Below are 18,463 nucleotides of genomic sequence, written 5' to 3' on the forward strand. Positions count from 1 at the left end.
GGTGCATGAGAATCACATTTGGGAAGATCAACGTTATTTGCAAAGAAAATGGAATCAAATACTACGCTATTCCTTTAAGGCTTAAATACAATCAATGTGGGAGAATGTACCTGGAATTTAAAATAATTCATGCACTTATTTACTAAATTTCTCAGGAATTCAAAATAGATGTAATTTTTATTTTAAGTGTAATTTTTAAACATCTGTAAGGTTTTTTTTTTTAAAAAAAGTCTGCATTAACTATCAAAATACAAAAACCTTTCTAACAGCAGACCACAGCATTAGCTTCAGAAATACAGCAAGGGTGCTATGGGTTTCCATCCTAATTTTTTATGAAAACTCAGCCTTATTGGTCACCTGATATTTTTTAGGTTCTGGCCCTAGAGGCCATGCTTTTGTAAGGACTGGTTATTAATGACGATTATTAGCGACCAGTTTCTCTTGAATACACTGTCCAATGTTAACTCTGAACACATCTATTTTACATTTGGTATGCTTCCCAAACCACAGACCTTTTTTATGAGGTACGGAACTGATAAAGCAGGAAAATTCTGGTGTCTTTTAACAGTTCCTCTAAGTTCATGAAATACTGTCTTTGAGCTTCACGTACCTTGTTATCTGTCCCCTTAAATATTACAGATGATTAAAATCTGAGCATAATGTTCCAAAAGAACTTGAATTTGAAGATTATAGAATTCAAATCATGGGGATCAAAATATGACTTGACCATCCTCTTAACTTTAAAACAGTATTTTCATAATTCTTACTGTTAGTTCACTTGATATTCTTATTTTAAGCAATTTGAGAAGACAGAAGGGGAAGAAAATCTATCACTCAAAAATATCACAAAACTGTTACCTCTTCACTTCCATAAATACTACATAAAACAGCCCTTGAGAAGGGAAACGTCATTGTTTCCTTACCCAGGGCCACACTTAGAAGATGTTCCCAAATAAACAAAATATTTTAAAGAAGCAATTCAATGAAAAAAGACACACACATTTTCTATGAATTCCATGACATCAACCTTTGGTGACAGCCCTCTAATCTTACAAGCAAGAGATATTTCATATGCATGCACACATATAAATTTTAGTATTCCTTTCCTTAAACACAGAGCAGGAAGCCAGACTATAGCTATTTACCTCTGGTGTATAAGTGAGATGCTAAGAGCATATAAAGTCATTTTCCCAAGTATGTTTAGAAACCTATCTGTACAGCAAAGCCTACCAGTTATATTAATGGGAACCACGTCAGCCTGGATTGTTTGGGCTTGCTGTCGCATCTTCTCTTCTGGCGTTGGCAAAGGAAGGGACTTGGTCCAGTTCGTTTGAGTATGAAGGTCAGAGAAGTCGCTTGAGGTTGGCGTGTTAGGTCTCCTGATGGAAATAAGTCTTTCCTCTTCTGATGAAGAAATAGAACACTGCAGGGAAAACAGTAAGTAGATGCTGTAGTGTGTAAATAGCTGGCAAAAACATTTAAAAATACATTCCTTGTTTAAAGCCTTTTTTCAACTAGGGCACGGGCGCCTGGGTGGCTCAGTCGGTTGAGTGGCCGACTTTAGCTCAGGTCATGATCTCACGGTCTGTGAGTTCGAGCCCTGCGTCGGGCTCTGTGCTGACAGCTCAGAGCCTAGAGCCTGCTTCAGATTCTGTGTCTCCCTCTCTCTGCCCCTCCTCCACTCAGTCTGTCTCTGTCTCTCAAAAATGAATAAATGTTAAATAAATAAGTAAATCAATAAAATATTTTTTCAACTCATTAAAAGCGAGCCAAAAAAAACAAAACAAAACAAAACAAAACCGGCCACATTTAAGAAAGAAGCGATAGTTTGCAAGAAAACTGCTCATCATCTTGAGCATGACCCGTTATGTATATGATTCACGCCGTCGCCTTAGTCTCTAAACCATGAGGTCTGCAAACGGTTTTGCTGACCCTCGATATCTTTTCGGTTCTTCCTGTTTCTCCTATATTTACTGCGGTCAGAAAGCTTATGGATTTAGTTGAATGCTAGAAGCCCGGAGAAGCATCATGGCTGTGGCCATCGGTTTCCATTTTTATTAAAATTTTGTTTGCTCAAAGTCATTTCTAGCCTCAACCTCATTTCCTTCAGGCGCTGACCTCAAGGAACATTTCTGGAACGATAGAGCTATTGTGTGCTCTTCTGAAACCATTTATATGAAAACAATTGGCGTGAAATTGTTAAATTCTAAGAAGCTGACTGAAACTCTGCTCTGAGCCTTATCAGAATTCCATGAAAACATTTCTGGCAGTGTCTGTTTCAATACAGATTAACATCCTAACTGGGGAGCCCTTCTGCAATACCTTTCTTCCCATAACATCTTAAAAAGCGGAAGCAAGAACGCTGTTTGGGGAAGCATTTTACCATGCACGGTACCATGGCCGCACGACAGTTGGCTCTTTGACAAGGAAGTTCCAAGAACTCAAACACAATGTGCTCACAAACAACAACGAGGACAAAAAAGGGTGATTGGCTTTTGTTGAGAAACGGCAGTTTATAATACACAATAAATGTCTAAGAACTGGTCTTCGAGTTGAAAGCATTTAAACTAACTACCACCTCTGAAAATAGGGCATTTAAAAGAGTTTTACTTCAGAATAAAAAGGCAATGAACCTTCCCAAGGGAATACCTGTGTAACCAGCACCCAAGTCAGCTCAACACTCCCCTCCCCAAACCACACACCCCTAAGCAAGGGTAACTACTCTCTGACTTCTAACACCCCACCATAGCTTTGTTTGCCTATGTGTGACCTAAAGGGAATCGTGACGTTCTCTTTTGTGACTTTCTTTTTTCGTTCAATATTATGTTTGTGAGGATTTATCTATCTTTAAAAAGCAGGCATTGATACCTTGCTGGATTTAATGCAAGTTTCTAAAAGCATACAGGTAAGAAATTTACAGAAGAAATACATCTGTTAGAAATTTCAACCACTTAGAAGAACACTGTAATCACTGTTTATTACTATTGAATTCATCTTGCTGTAAAATATCTGTTTTTATTCTACAACTACCAGCCCTGCACAAATTTCACAAGGACTACAGAAGAGCCAATTAAAATAGTTTGGTGTTGGGGGATAGGGCCTAAACTAAGAATCCAAAGACCTGAGTCTATTCACTTCATACCTGACAGTCTCGTGACTTTTAGGCTCTTCTTGAGCCCTTCCTTTGCTGTAAAGTGGGGCTATATGTTTCCCTCCTGAGTCCCACAAAGAGCCATTCTCAAGACCTAGTGAGATAAGGGCTGCCTGGGTGACTCAGTTGGTTAAGCCTCCAACTTCAACTCAGGTCACGATCTCGTGGTCCATGAGTTCGAGCCCCATGTTGGGCTCTGTGCTGACAGCTCAGAGCCTGGATCCTGCTTCAGATTCTGTGTCACCCCCTCTCCCTGCTCCTCCCCTGCTCACACTCTGTCTCTCTCTCTCTCTCTCTCAAAAATGAATAAATGTTAAAAAAAAATGATTAAAAAAAAGACCTAATGAGATAAAATCTCTGAAAATATCTATGGCTGTTAAACATCATGGAAATAAAGGCGATGGTCCTATAAAAGTGACTTTAGGAAAGCAAAATCATGGGGGCACCCAGCTGGCTCAGTCGAAGAACAAAGGACTCTTGATTGTGGGTTGTGAGTTTGAGCACCAAGTTGGGTGTAGAGGTTACTTAAAAAAAAAAAAAATCTTAGTAAAAAAAAAAAAGAAAGAAAGAAAGCAAAATCATGAATTGACAAGTTCATGATTTTTTTCTTTTATTGCAAAAAGACTACCAATAATAAAGGTGTTGTGGAAATAGATAATATAAAATAAATCATAATGAAACATCTCTATTTTTGACTTTATATTCTTGATACGTAAAAATGTAAAATGATATGGTAGCTTCTTCTCCACCTAAGGAAAATTGTGAAAAGATGTTTGTAATTAAACTGACAAATAAATATACTCGATTTATAATGAGCATATGTTACCGACACCTGATAATGATATTAAATTACATCGGATTATGATATTAGATCACACCATATCCACTTCACATTTGATCCAATTCTGCTTAAATGGTTACAACACCTATCAATGGTTCCAGCTCCTACCTACCCTTGAAAGATAAACAAGGGAATGTTTGAGTCAGCAGTGGCAGCTAAGCCACAGCGAGATAAATAATTTCCAGCCTTTTTGCGCTTGTACCACGCTGGTCACATATGACTTACAATACATATTCTCTACCCTTAAGATGCAGATTCCCCCTGCCCCCCAGGCACACACACAAGTAAATGAAAACTAACTGTATATGAGAATTTCATGACAGTTCGCATAAAGGTCTCATGTCGATGACTGAATCTCAACGTTGCCAATTAGAAGGTTACTCCAATTTTCTGATACACACACAGAAATAACTTTTCAGGTAATCTTGAAATACAGCACACGCTTTCAAGCCTACAGGAAGCAAATCCTAACGAAACCAGTTTAACAGAGAAGTAAAGCCACAGCTTGATGAAGAATAAAGAGCACGGTGACATCCTGCAGGGAGGGTCCCCTTTTCCATGTGACACCTGCCAAGGGAGATGGTGAAGCACCGTTCCACAGTCTGTGTGCGTCTCAGTGGTGCCCAACAGCCCTAGTAACCTACTTTTCTTTTAGCTGACTGATGGCGTCAGAATCGATAACTATCACAAAGAGAAAGTACTTGAGTTTAGCCTGGTTGCCGTGGGATGACCGCCAGGGATAGCTCCGGTATGACAACTTCCAAAGGTAATCTATTATAAAGTGCTCTCTTCATTTGTGAGACAATTTCCCAAGCATGGCAGAGAATAAAGTTCTATGCAAATGTGACTATTACACAGTGCTACAACTAAGGAAAGATAAAAACCAGGACGGTGTGACTTCCACAACGATCGCACTCCTATCCTTCCTAGGATTTATAAATCCAGCAGGGGCGCAGGAAACCACCTCCTGCGTCTCAATAGCTGAACACATCATGATTACTCCATTAAGATGGACACTGTAATCCTCTGGATTATGTTAGCCTCTTACCTGGTCTCCACATTTCTGCCTATTGTGCCCACCCTCCCACTCCAAGTCTACGTCTCAACACAGAGGCGTGAGGCATCCTTTTAAAATTTAAGTCAGATCGTGTTGCTCCTCTGTTCAAACCCCCCAACATCCTTACCATGACCGACAAGACCCTACATGATCTGCAAACGGCTCACCACTCCCTCTGACCTCATCTCCTACTATTCAGTCCCTTATTTCACTCTAGCCACTCCATCCTTTCCGTGTAGTCTCTTGTACATACCATGCACGCTTCTGCCTCAGGGCCTTTGCACTTGCTGCTCCCGTTGCCTGACATGCTCTTCCCTTAGACATCCACACCATCTTTTTCTTCATGTGTTTATTCAAGAGTCTCCTTCTTGTTGAGGTCTTACCTGTTGAGCATACCTCAGATTTCAACTCCTCCCTAATATTTTATATCTCCCTTCACTGCTTTTTCTCTTTAGTACATATCAATAGTATACATATCTTTTAGATATTTACCTTGTTTTCCCTCCCATGAGAATGTAAGTTCCAGGAAGCTTTAAATTTTTTTTTTTAACGTTTTTATTTATTTATTTTTTTTGAGACAGAGAGAGACAGAGCATGAACGGGGGAGGGTCAGAGAGAGGGAGACACAGAATCTGAAACAGGCTCCAGGCTCTGAGCTGTCAGCACAGAGCCTGACGCGGGGCTCGAACTCACGGACCGCGAGATCATGACCTGAGCCGAAGTTGGCCGCCTAACCGACTGAGCCACCCAGGCGCCCCCAGGAAGCTTTAAATCAGAATTTCATAGAGAACTGTTTCAGGATTTTAGCTAAAAAAGGGTCACCATTTATTTACTGGCTGCTACATGCCTTGCTCTGGGTTATAGACTTTATAGAAATTGGCACCTCATTTAATATTTATAGCATTAGCTTCATTTTACAAATAAGGAAATAGAACAAAGTAATTTTACTTTGGGGACGTTCACAAGTGGACAACTGGGATTAGAACCCGGACTTGACCCCAGAGTCTCTGCTGTTAAACAGTGTTAAAATAACAACTTGGCAATATTTGCAGTAAGTTACTAGGTTGCCCGATCTAAAGATAAAATCTCGATTTGTAGCTCTTCTTCAAGAACAAACCTTTTAAAAATCTAGAAAAGCCACCGCAGTGTGGCGCAGTGGAAGAAGCACTAAACCCTGGAGTAAAACACTAAGTACCAGCATCCTCGCTCTTGTCATTTATGAGCTGTAGGTTTTGAGCAGCTCAACTCCCTCTGTTGAGAACAGAGCAACTCAAATAGCTTCACCATGCTTCATATTAATGGACTGCCTCAATATAGAGTGAATTACTGTTTTCAAACATGGAGTTTAAAGTTGCCTTGCTTTTGGACCTTAAATGCAATTTTTAAACCTGTCTGTTGATCAGTAATGTTCCCTGATACCCCATACCCTGATCCCAGAAGGAATGAAGAGTCACAAATGAAAGGAGAAACCACAATAACTCGTGCCAGATTACTTAATTTAGAAAGGGAAATCACTGGCCACAACAGCAGTTGTTGTGTAGATTTGGGATGCTGCAGACCTGCATTTCAGAGACTCCCAGGTCCTGTCTGGAAGCCAGACAAGCTCCCACCAGATGGACAGTGGAGCCTGAAACATGGTCTCTTTGGCAGGTGGCCAAGTTATCAAAAAGTGAGCTTAACTGTGAATCACAGATTAGCCCAGGCTTTATCCTTTTTAATCTGCTATGCTCCTAGCAATTAAAAAATGTAATTACAATCAGAGCTAAATTTAGCATTCATTTAGCAATTATTACTTGAAAATGAATGTAGAACAGATGAAACTATATAGAGTATTATTTTTTTTTTTAATTTTTTAATGTTTATTTATTTTTGAGAGGTAGACAAAGCATAAGCAGGGCAGGGGCAGACAGAGAGGGAGACACAGAATCCACAGCAGGTTCCAGACTCTGAGCTGTCAGCACAGAGCCCGACACAGGGCTTGAACTCATGAACTGTGAGGTCATGACCTGAGCCAAAGTCAGATGCTTAACCGATTGAGCCACCCAGGCGCCCTTACGTAGAGCATTAGTTAAAAGAATACTAACATACATTCCACTCCTTTTTGCAGGACACTTACTCTGTCTTTGATGTTGGTTGTTTTGTTTTGTTTTGTTTTGTTTTGTTTTGTTTTGTTTTGTTTTGTTTCCCAGAAGGAAATCTGTCTTGGGTTGACTCTTGGTTTTCCAGATCATAGATGGCTTCATAAGGTGTCGAAACTTCTGCAGCCTTTTTTGCCTATATGTGCTTCTTCCGCTTTCAATATACTTAGACACAAAAGATCCTGACTTATCTCTGTTCTCTCCTATCCCCTCCCCGCCAACCCCAGGCTCAACAACAACAAAAAAAGCAGGGGCAGTGGAAATGGATCCATACGGAAGCACAGTTCTTGGCCCATCTAGCGGCTCCATCGTGGCCAGGTGGTGGTGTCCATATCCACAAGATTAAATAGCTTCGATTGTTCTTTCTCTCCCCATCAGCATATTAGCCCTTTTACCAAAAAGCCAGCCCCTTTGTCATTATTACATGTTGGATTAAAATATTGTGGACTGAAACTATTGCATATTAAGGATCTTTTCCTTAAAAGAATGGAAAATACTTAAGACCTTAAATGTTTAAACTGATATAGTACTTCTTACTTATAACCTTTTCATTTTAATAAATGATATATACAAAATATATAACATAATGAATATTTCAGAACTTACCACCCAACCCGTGACTTATACAAACTATTACCAACAACTGCATCTACCTCAGTGCTCCTCCCTGCTTTCCCCAAGATAACCACTGTCCTGAATTGTGTGTTAATCATCCCCTTACTTTTTGTTATATATGTACCAATATGTGTAACTTACCTGTTTACTGACTTTTATAAAAATGGTTCATTCTCGGTGTTGTGTTATTTACTTATGTTTCTAAGACACATCCATTCGTGTTACTGAGTATACATTCCATTCCAATACGTATTTATTTATTCACTCTTTTACTAATGTAAAAGACTGCTTCACTTTTAAGGGTGCCGAAGGTGTTCACTACCATGATTGTGGTGATGGGCTCATGTGTGTATACATATATCAAAACTTACTAAATTGTATAATTTAAATATGAGTATTTTATGTAAATTACATCTCAAAAACACTGTTTTAAAACCGAGATTTCAGTTTCAGTATTTTAAAACTACGTGATCTTACGCAAGCGATATAATCTCTCCAAAATGCAGTTTCCTCATCTGTGTTATGGGTACAATCCAAGCTACTTTGCATGGTTGCAGTAAGTATTAAATAGATTCACACATAGCACGGAGCCTAGTCTCTGGCTCCTGAACTTTTCCACATGTTGGGAGATACAGAGGTATACAGATAGCAACAAGACAGGAATGCTGTGTCCCCATTTAAAGGGGAAGGCAGATATGAATGGAGCCTTATTCCAGTTTAATGGGGTGTTTGCAACAAGAGACACTGGAACAATTTACTGGTTTGAATGCATAAAGGTCTGGAAAAGTGACAGTCCCCAGGCTTCTCATTCCTGCCTGCAAGGTACAAAGTAACCAAGGTGTCCCAAACTGGGAAGCACTGAACACACAGAGCTAGCATAGACTCCTCTGGGTTTCCACTGTGCCCTGGAATTACTCACAGAGACCCAATACAAATGACTGCACTAGAGTCAGCTAGGGCATGGTTTCTAGACCATAAACCATCCTAGGCCAGCCAGTATGTCTGTATACTGAGACGAAGTGCTACTTGAGTGGTTTTTGAAACAATGGTATGAGTGAATGAACGAATAGCAGACAAGTCGACAGTGGAATGAAAAATGCCAACAACAGGCATAATAAGAAGGCATTTGGGGAGTGAAGTATTCTCCCCCTTTTGTTTCACCAACATGGTGCAAGGAAGAGAAATGGAGTATAAAGCGGGGGCCCTACATTCGCGTCCTCCCTGATGCGTTCTAGCCATGTGATCTTGGGAAAGCAATTTCATAATTCTGAGTCTTGGTTTCCAGATCATCAAAATGATAGCAACGAGGCGCGCCTGGGTGGCTCAGTCAGTTAAGCGTCGGCTCTTGACTTCAGCTCAGGTCACGATCTCACAGTCTGTGAGTTCGAGCCCCACATCGGGCTCTGTGCTGCCTGCACGCAAAGCCTGCTTGGGGATTCTCTCTCTCTCTCTCTCCCTCCCTCTCTCTCTCTGCCCATCCCCTGCTCATGTGCTCTGTTCTCTGTCAAAATAAAGAAATAAACTTAAGAAAAATGATAGTAATGATTATTAAAATACTTCTTCCATTGGAGTTCCTGTGGGAAATGAGATATAACTTGAAAAAGTCTGGCAAGTGTTCTAAAGTAAAGTTAGTGCTAGTATGACCTCTAGTAGTTCTATTTAGAGATAACCAACAAAGACACAACAGTGGGAAGTTTGTCAGTAGTTGCTGAAACCTCTCAAATTTGTTGCTTCAGGCAGGAAATTCTTTGTGGAAAGTCTATAATAAAAGACTTAGGGGGAGTGGGAGAGTGGCCAAATTTCATTGTCCGCGGAGTGCTTTTCTTTGTAGTCTGGTTTGAAAACTCAAGCAGTTTAGTAATACTGAACTAGCCATTATTTGAGCATATTCTATGTGCCAGGCACCAAGTGAAGACTTTCACAAACATTAATTCCTTTCAACCTCACCACATCCCTCCCCAAGGAAGGTAAGGTGGCTGCGTAACTTATGATCAAAACCAGAACTCCTCTGAAAGTGAAAGGGGGTGCTATTAATAATTACGCAGGACAGCAGCTGTAACACAGGACTGTCCTGGGCAAACCAGAACATGGGGCTTCTAACTCTTTACAGCGAGGAAACCGAAGCTCATGGAGAGAAGCAATTTACCCAAAACCACTCAGCTTCAACAGGTGGACAGGCTGCCCCAAACCGGCGATCTCAAGCATCATGTCATATAAGCCTCCGATATGTGCAATCACAGAGCAAGTCTACAATCCCTTTTGTCTTTTCAAAGTCCTCCTTCAATTGAAGTATCTCTCACCAATGAGGACTAAAACAGAACCTGAGATGCTAGTTCAAAGAATAACAGGAAATAGAAAATTTCAGGTTACATCAGTACCATAAAAGCCAACCTTTTATTGCCATAATCCCAGTCTAATTTACGTGTTTGGGAGTTAATTTTATTTATAAGAGATTGAGCAACTCATAACTGACATCCTTTCTGCTCAGACAATGGGGCCTCTATGAATGTTTCACTGATTCAGTGAACATATCATCAAACATAACCTCCAACAATGGCAGTTGGGGAGATGCCCTATCAACTCACTGGAAATATTTTGGCACCCATAACTGAACTTCCTGCAAATACCTGAAAAACCTGTTTGCTAGTACCTGGTACACACTGAAAACTGAAAGAACACACACACACACACACACACACACACACACACAAGGCTGCGACTAGCATAATACGAAAGCACTGACTTATTCTCTGATTTCACGGTTGGAAAAAAAAGGTGTTCTGTGAGATTTCTAAAGCCCTTTGCAGACAGCATTTCTCTCATGCAAGTTTATATATAACATATATCATTGGAAATAGTTATTTTTCTTGCTACACTTTGAAAGACACATGTGGAGATAATTAGCAAAATACCATTCCTTATACCATAAACAGGAGTCTTACTTCGTAAACATGTTTTGCATTAGGATAATTATTCTAGAACAATTCTCTAGAATCAACACCCAGAACAGATGTCCCCTAGGTTCTTCTAATGTATGTCTTTAGCTTTTACCTTATCAGCAGCTCTCCTTTTAGGAGCGTGCTTCTATCCTAAGCACATAATAGTTGCTTCCTATTGCTGAATGCAAATTAGATGCTTTTCATTCTGTGTACCTCTTTCCAGGTCAGAGCATTTGTAGTCTAAGCGTTTGTTAACTTCTGTGTAGTCCACTGCTCTCCTCAGCATACCCCAACTCCTACCACTTACCTAGAAAATACAAAGTAAAGGCTTTCCCCGGCATTTTCCCTCAAATTTGACCTCTACATACTCTGTATCTAAAATAACCCCAACTGTTAAAATGACTTTTAAGAGCATGCATTGCACTTAAGGGTCTTGGCCTTAACACAGAGACCATAAACTGCTGGCTTGGAGCCCCTTTTATAGTTACTGAACTCCCACCTGATTTCAAATGTCAACTTGATCACGTACTAAATCCCATGAAGATTCAAGTAGACTTCTGGTCTCTATAGTCTATGTTTAACATTCTGTCCTGCTGGTCTGTACATTCAGGTTCCACACTGAGCAATTCCTGACTCTTTTTAGTACCTGGTGAGGCGAGTAGTTCTCCTTCCTCATTGCTCCTCTAGGTTACAGCTTTCCCCGCTATGACCCTTAGATCCTCTCTGGTCCTTCCCTTTCTCTGTCCATCCCCCAAATCACTCTTAAACCAAAACGAAACTAAACCACTCAACATCTTATTGGTGTTGTGTTAATTCTATAAATTAATTTGGGCAGAAATGACAGCTTTTTGATATGGAGTCGTCTCATCTAAGAGCATAAGAGAGAGGGAGAGAGAGCCAGTGCGCAAGAGCAGGAGAGAGAGGCAGAGGGAGAGACAGAGAGAATCCCAAGCAGGCCCCGCACTCAGACATGGGGCTGGATCCCACCACCCTGGGATCGTGACCTGAGCTGAAATCCAGGGTCAGATACTCAATCGACTGAGCCATCCAGGCACCCCGTCTGCCATTACAACTTTAAATAGATTTTTCCTATTATATCTTGTAATTTGCTTTTGTAGATATGAAAAGTATTGGTTTCCATATATCAACATCATACCTTTCTATGTCATCGAAGTTTACTGTTGATAGCAGTTTCAAATTTTTATTTTCCTGGAGTCACCAAGTATACAAATATATCATGTACAAAGAATGATAATTTAATCTCAGTCTTCCCTTATTTCTGAGCCTCTTACCCTACAACTTTTCTAATTGTTTTGGCCAGGTCTTCCCATACAATGTAATAATAGCGACAAGTGAATGTCCTGTCTTACGTCTCATTCTAAGAATGGCCCATGGAATAGCATGTTGGCTTTGGTGACAAGGCAGATACATTTTAAGGTATGAGTATCTACTTGTTTCTATATTATGGAGTGTTTCTTATCAAGAATGGATGTTGAATTGTTTCAAATACCTTGTCACTATCTATGGTTTTGATCCGATCGTTCTCTTCAAATCTATTAATATATTAACATGTGATTAGATTAACTGATACTGAAAATCCTTGCATTCCTAGTGGGATAAATCCAGGTTCATTTTTAAACATCTGTCTTGTAACAAGCTGTTAAATTATGTTTCCTAACATTCTACTGTGACTTCTAATGATAATATTCATGAGTGGGACTGGCCAGCTGATTTCTACTTTGTGTGGTCTTTGTTAGGTTTGATCTCAGGGTAAATCTAATTCGTTTAAAAAAAAAAAAATCACACCATATCCTTCTTTTTTTTTTTTTTTGCTCTGAGAAAGTTTCAAGCACTGGATTTACTTACTCTTTCTATTTTCTTTTCCTTTTGTTTGTTTCAAGTTTTTATTTAAATTCTAGTTCATTAACATATAGTATAATCTCGGTTTCAGGAGTAGAATTTAGTGATTCATCACTTATATATAACACCCAGTGCTGGTCACAAGTGCCCTCCTTAATACCCATCACCCATTTAGCCCACCTCCTGCCCACCTCCCTTCCAGCAACCCTCAGTTTGTTTTCTAAAAGTAAGAGTCTCTTATGGTTTGCCTCCCTCTCCTTTTTCCCCCTTTCCCTATCTACTTACTCTTTAAAAGCTTTAGTAGAACCCTCTCTATGAAACCATCTGAACTTGATGCTTTTTGTAATTTGGTCCAATTTTTTCTTTTAAATGAGCTTCATTTTTCCACCCAGTTTTATCGAGATATAATCAACATAAAACATTGTGTAAGTTTAAGGTGTATAATGTGATAATTTGTTATATGTATATACTGCTAAATGATTGCCACAATTAGACTAGTAAACACATCTATTACCTCACACAGTTACCATTTATTTTGTCAACCTGGTGTGAATTTTTGACAAAATTTCTCTATTTTTCAAATCAGAAATCAGTCTGTTAAAATACTCCCTCTCTAGAAGTTCTAGAGTCAGGTTTGATATATTATATAAATTAGAAAATCAGTTTCAACATTATCTCAACATCTTCCATCTAACACAAGATGGTACATACAACTTTTGTTCCTAATCATAAAGTCGTCTGCTTAAAAATGTTAGTGACTTCCATAGGGCACCAGGGTGGCTCATCTGATTCAGCGTTCAACTCTTAAATTCTGCTCAGGTTGTGATCTCATGATTCGTGGGATTGAGCTCTGCATCGGGTTCAAACATGGAGCCTGGTTGGTATTCTCCCTTTCTTTCTCCCTTTCTCTCTCTCTCTCTCTCCCATTCCCCCTCACAATAAACAAATAAACATTAAAAAAAAATATGTCAGTGACTTCCTATTAGCTATGCAATAAAACCTAACTCCATCACTTACCATGGCTCCCCTGTCATCCCACCTCAGCCTCCTTCCACCACTACTCCTGTTAACATTCCTGGTGAACTCAGTAACCACAGAGCGGATCCTTCCCTCATCAGGCTTTCACGACCTCACCTCCAACGTGCCCCAATGACCCAGTCTCAGAAACATGCCCTGGACTTCATCATCGCATAACATCGGATATGGGATTTTAGTAGGGGTTCTATAATTGATAAATATAGTATTTACTGAAGGTGTAAAGAGAATAAAAGCAGCAAGAATGTGCCCAACATTTTTGGCTTCAGCATCTGGTAGAACGGAGTTATACGGTTTACCGAGGTGGGGAAAACTATGAGAGGAGCAGGTAGGGATGTGAGAATGAACATTTTGGGATTTGGATTAGGTTTGAGATGCCCATAAGATAGACAGTAAGCAGCTAAATGCATGGGTCTGGACTGGTGATAGAAATTTAGGAAACTTCAGTGTCTGGAATTTAAGGCCATGGGTCTCAGTGGGATCACCCAAGGATTAAGCCTGCTTCAGAGGAGCAGAGTCAAACCAATGTTTAGATATATGGAATAGCATCCAACCATGACTGAGAAGCACTGGCTAGTGAGGGAGGAGGAAAACCAGGAATGTGTGGTCTCATGGAAGCCAAGTATAGAAAGTACTTGAAGAAGGACAATAAACTATGTCAAACACTGCCGAGAGGCTGAATCGGAGGGGGGCTGAAAACTATTAGATTTGGGCAAGATAGACGTGATGAACAGACTTAACAAGAGTGATTTCAGTAGCGTGCTAGGGATAAAAGTTTATTTGGAGGGGGTTCGAAGGAGATTGTGAGAAAAGGCAGTGTTGACCGCCAGTCTAGACAGTTCTTTGGAGGAGTTCTATTCTAAAGAAGACCTGGAAAATAAGGCAGAATTTGCAGGGGGGTGAAAGGTCAAAGGAGGGTTTCTTCAAGATGAAAGACAAGGTAGCTTGTTCATATAATGAAGAGTTCTGATGCAATAAAGGCAGAGAATGGATTAGGCCAAAGAGAAAGGGGCAAATTGCAGGGATGAAGTTCTTGAGAAGGTGGCCTTAATCATTCCACTGAAAAAATACTGAGTGTTGACTGCATGCCATGCCCTAATCTAAGCACATGGGTGCAAACAGGGCAGAAAAGAAGCCAGGACTGTGCACTCATTGCAATGGCAGGAAAGGGTGAGTAGGTGTAGGCATAGATGCAAGCCGTTCAATAGGTTTGGTTGTGAAAGGATATGCCTTCGGACTGCTCCCCCCGCCCCCCTTCACCCCACAGTGCAGTAGATATCACAGATGGTATCTGAGAGTAAAACAGAAAACATGGTGTTTGGAGATTTGAGAAATATAATTTGGGCAGTGGGAGAGTGAACTGATGAGCTCATATGTTAGGACTGCTGGCACTTTAGGTCCGAGGTTAGGCATTTATAGCACAAGCGGCCAGTAAAACCTGGTGTTTTCCTCTCGCCTTGTTTAGGGAGCCAGGCTTTAAGTGCAGAGCAGAGGAAGAGCGGGATTCAGATGGGATCGGGCTCTTCCCGTAAGCGGCCTGAGGTGATCTCTGAAAATGGTTCGCTATTCACTTGACCCGGAAAACCCGACAAAATCATGCAAATCAAGAGGTTCAAATCTTCGCATTCACTTTAAGAACACACGGGAAACTGCCCAGGCCATCAAGGGTATGCGTATCCGAAAAGCCACCAAGTATCTGAAAGACGTCACTTTGCAGAAGCAATGTGTGCCATTCCCACACTACAATGGTGGGGTTGGTAGGTGTGCCCAGGCCAAACAGTGGGGCTGGACACAGGGTCGGTGGCCCAAAAAGAGTGCCGAATTTTTACTGCACGTGCTTAAAAATGCAGAGAGTAATGCTGAACTTAAGGGTTTAGATGTAGATTCTCTGGTCATTGAGCACATCCAGGTGAACAAAGCCCCTGAAATGCGGCGTAGAACTTCCAGGGCTCATGGTCGGATTAACCCATACATGAGCTCTCCCTGCCACATTGAGATGACCCTTACTGAAAAAGAGCAGATTGTTCCTAAACCAGAAGAGGAGGCTGCGCAGAAGAAAAAGATATCCCAGAAGAAACTGAAGAAACAAAAACTTATGGCCCGGGAGTAAACTCTGCATGAAATACATGCAAATAAAAGTAAAAACAGAAAAACAAACAAACAAACAAACAAACAAATGGGATTGGGATGTCTTCAGGAAAGTGACAGAAGGACAGAGGGGCCATCAGAGTTCCAAGTATGCACAAAGAAGTGAATATAATTGTGGGTCCTGCCATCTAAGATGGGGAAAGATAACTGAGGCTATGAAGAGGGTGATTTCTCACGGGGTCAAATAATTTTTGAAATGGGATTCTAGAAGGATCAAGCTGGAAAGACAATAAACGAAATTATCCCTGACTCTTCTTTTTCTCCCAACTTCAGCAAATTCTATAGGATCCACTTTCAACATAAGCCTAGAATCTTCTCCGCTGCCACCCTGGTCCCGGCCCACATCAGCTATATCTTGCCAGGATTACTGCAATAGCCTACTGACTGACCATTCTACTTCCACTTTCAACTCCCCACAGTCTTGCCTCCATATAGTAGCCAGATTGCATCAAATAGTAATTCAGACTACCCTACTTACCACCTCAGTTCCCCCAGTGCCTCCCCATCTTCCCTAAGAACAACAAATCCAAAGTTCTCACCACGGCCGGTCAGGTCCTTCCTATGTGATCTGGCCCTTGGTTGTTTCCCCAAAGTCATTATTACCTCTCTCCCCCTTGCCCACCGCAAGCCACTCTGGTATCTGGCTACTTCTCGCACAGGATTAACCACACTAGGGTCCCCAGGCCTTTGTACTTACTATCTCTTCTTCCCAGAAGCTCTTCCCAAAGATATGCCCATGTGGTGTTCCCACACTTCATTCTGAGATCTGCTCTAATGACACCCTCGGAGAGCCCCCTCTTGAAAACTCAGTCTAAAATAGCAGCCCGTCACTCTCAAACTCTTACTACCAGTTTATTTTTCTTGTGTGCATCTTGTGATGCACAGTGTGCATCACCACTGTGTTGTATTATACTTGTTTACTGCTGTTTCCCCACTGAGGAAAGGTAAGCCTGTGAGATGCTGGATATGTTAATCAACCCGATTGTGATGGCCATTTCACAAAGAAAACGGATGATTTAAATAATGTACAATTTTATTTGTCAATTACAATTTCAATAAGGTTGAAAAATTAAATAAGAAGAGAACACAATCCTCACCATATAACTCATCTTTTGATTTCTATTTTCCTTATTCATATCAATGAGAAAAAAAAAACTTTAAAATTAAAAACCAGATCAATTTTGAGGTAGCTCCTTTTCCTACTACAGTATTTCCTAATACAGTATTGTGTATTTTGAGTCCCAGAGGACTAAGCTAATATGGCAACATACTTTTTTTTTTTATTTTTTTAATGTTTATTTATTTCTGAGACAGAGACAGAGCATGAGTGGGGGAGGGGCGGGGGGGGGTGGGGACACAGAATCCGAAGCAGGCTCCAGGCTCTGAGCTGTCAGCACAGAGCCTGACGCGGGGCTCGAACTCACAGACTGCGAGATCATGACCTGAGCCGAAGCTGGACGCTCAACCGACTGAGCCACCCAGGCGCCCTGGGAACATACTTTTGAAGAGATAAGAAAAAATATTCTCAAATAAAAACCTGGGTTTTTATTAGAAGACTAAAAAATTATGGTAGTAAATTTCCCATTTTTGATCAACTGTTATCCACCCTTTTCTCTGATGTTATTTATGTGGGGAAGGGCAATAAATTTTGACTAATGTTCTCTAAACAATAACGCATTTATGCATTGACCTAATTCTACCGAAATTTCTTAGATTAAAAAATGGTTTCTAAATCAACACGTGTCCGTCAAACTTTAAGTCCATAGTACTAAGTAAAATGAATTTAAAAAACCCATATAAGTCAAAATCTCTCTACATTTTTATCTGCTCATGGGGCATCTATTACTGAGAAAATATATTTGCCTTAAGTAGTTTGTACATACTACAAGAGATTGCATGAGAAGAAAGGCAGCCAGGGTAACACAGCATCTCGAAGTGAACTGACCAGTTCTATAATATTAAGTCAAAGTGCTGCTCCTGTTCAATCTTTCTGAGAAACACTGACTGCTTGTGAAACAGTGACTTTTGCCTGTTATACTTAGAGCTCTTGTTTTAGGATCTGAGTGGGTTCTTGGTCATGAGAAAAAAAACCCAAAAAACAAAAACAGGACCTTCAATTTTTCTACCCAAAAGAGAATATTCAAAATGCACAAATATACTTACTGATTGTGACCCTTTAATGAATTCCTTGAATCCTAACCTTACCTTTTTTTTTTTTTTTTTAATTTTAGACTGACTGTGACTTGCGGAAAAGTTGCAGTCATAGCGCTGATAATTCCTGTGACCCCTTTACCCAGCTGCCCACAATGTTAACATGCTAAATAATCATGGTACCTTGGTCAAAATTAAGAAATTGAGATACCATTATTAACTGAAACCCTATTTTATTCTGATTTCACCAGTGTTTCAACTTACGTCGTTTTTCTGTTCTGGGACCCAGTCCAGGTTCCCATGTTGAATTGGGAAGCCTTACCTTTTGATCTGTTTCTTCATCTTCGTTTTGATAATCATCGCAGAGGGGGTTGGTACTGGCTGCAAAGGTCGGCCCCTGGGAGTAGTACTGTGAACTTCGGTAGCCATCCCGCCTCAGCTTATCACATTCTGCAGAGGGTACAGGCCAGGGAAGGGGTGGGGGAGGAAGGGCGTAAAAAACCAGAATTTGTTTGCTTCTCTTTATTT

At 40.5% G+C, this 18,463-nt stretch overlaps 2 protein-coding genes across 5 annotated transcripts in view; one reads left to right on the forward strand and one right to left on the reverse strand.

The window, feature by feature from the left end:
- NHSL1 (NHS like 1) overlaps positions 1-18,463 on the reverse strand; it is a 65,771-nt gene that overhangs the window by 20,500 nt on the left and 26,808 nt on the right. For all 4 annotated transcript variants that reach the window (XM_042939941.1, XM_042939938.1, XM_042939939.1 and 1 more), the window contains exons 3-4: positions 18,258-18,385; positions 1,231-1,423 (exon numbers count right to left, since the gene is read on the reverse strand). In XM_042939941.1, coding sequence (XP_042795875.1) covers positions 1,231-1,423; positions 18,258-18,385 — 321 coding nt within the window. The remainder of the gene's footprint in view (positions 1-1,230; positions 1,424-18,257; positions 18,386-18,463) is intronic.
- LOC122220428 (60S ribosomal protein L17-like) lies at positions 15,129-16,534 on the forward strand. The gene has a single exon (XM_042939942.1). The coding sequence runs from the start codon at positions 15,192-15,194 to the stop codon at positions 15,744-15,746; it is 555 nt and encodes a 184-aa protein (XP_042795876.1). The 5' UTR covers positions 15,129-15,191; the 3' UTR covers positions 15,747-16,534.

The sequence above is a fragment of the Panthera leo genome, chromosome B2 (assembly GCF_018350215.1).
Source record: "Panthera leo isolate Ple1 chromosome B2, P.leo_Ple1_pat1.1, whole genome shotgun sequence".
Lineage (NCBI taxonomy): Eukaryota > Metazoa > Chordata > Mammalia > Carnivora > Felidae > Panthera > Panthera leo.

Excerpts from the sequence above, each read along its gene's own strand:
- LOC122220428 (XM_042939942.1), top strand. The coding sequence starts at position 15,192 with ATGGTTCGCTATTCACTTGACCCGGAAAACCCGACAAAATCATGCAAA.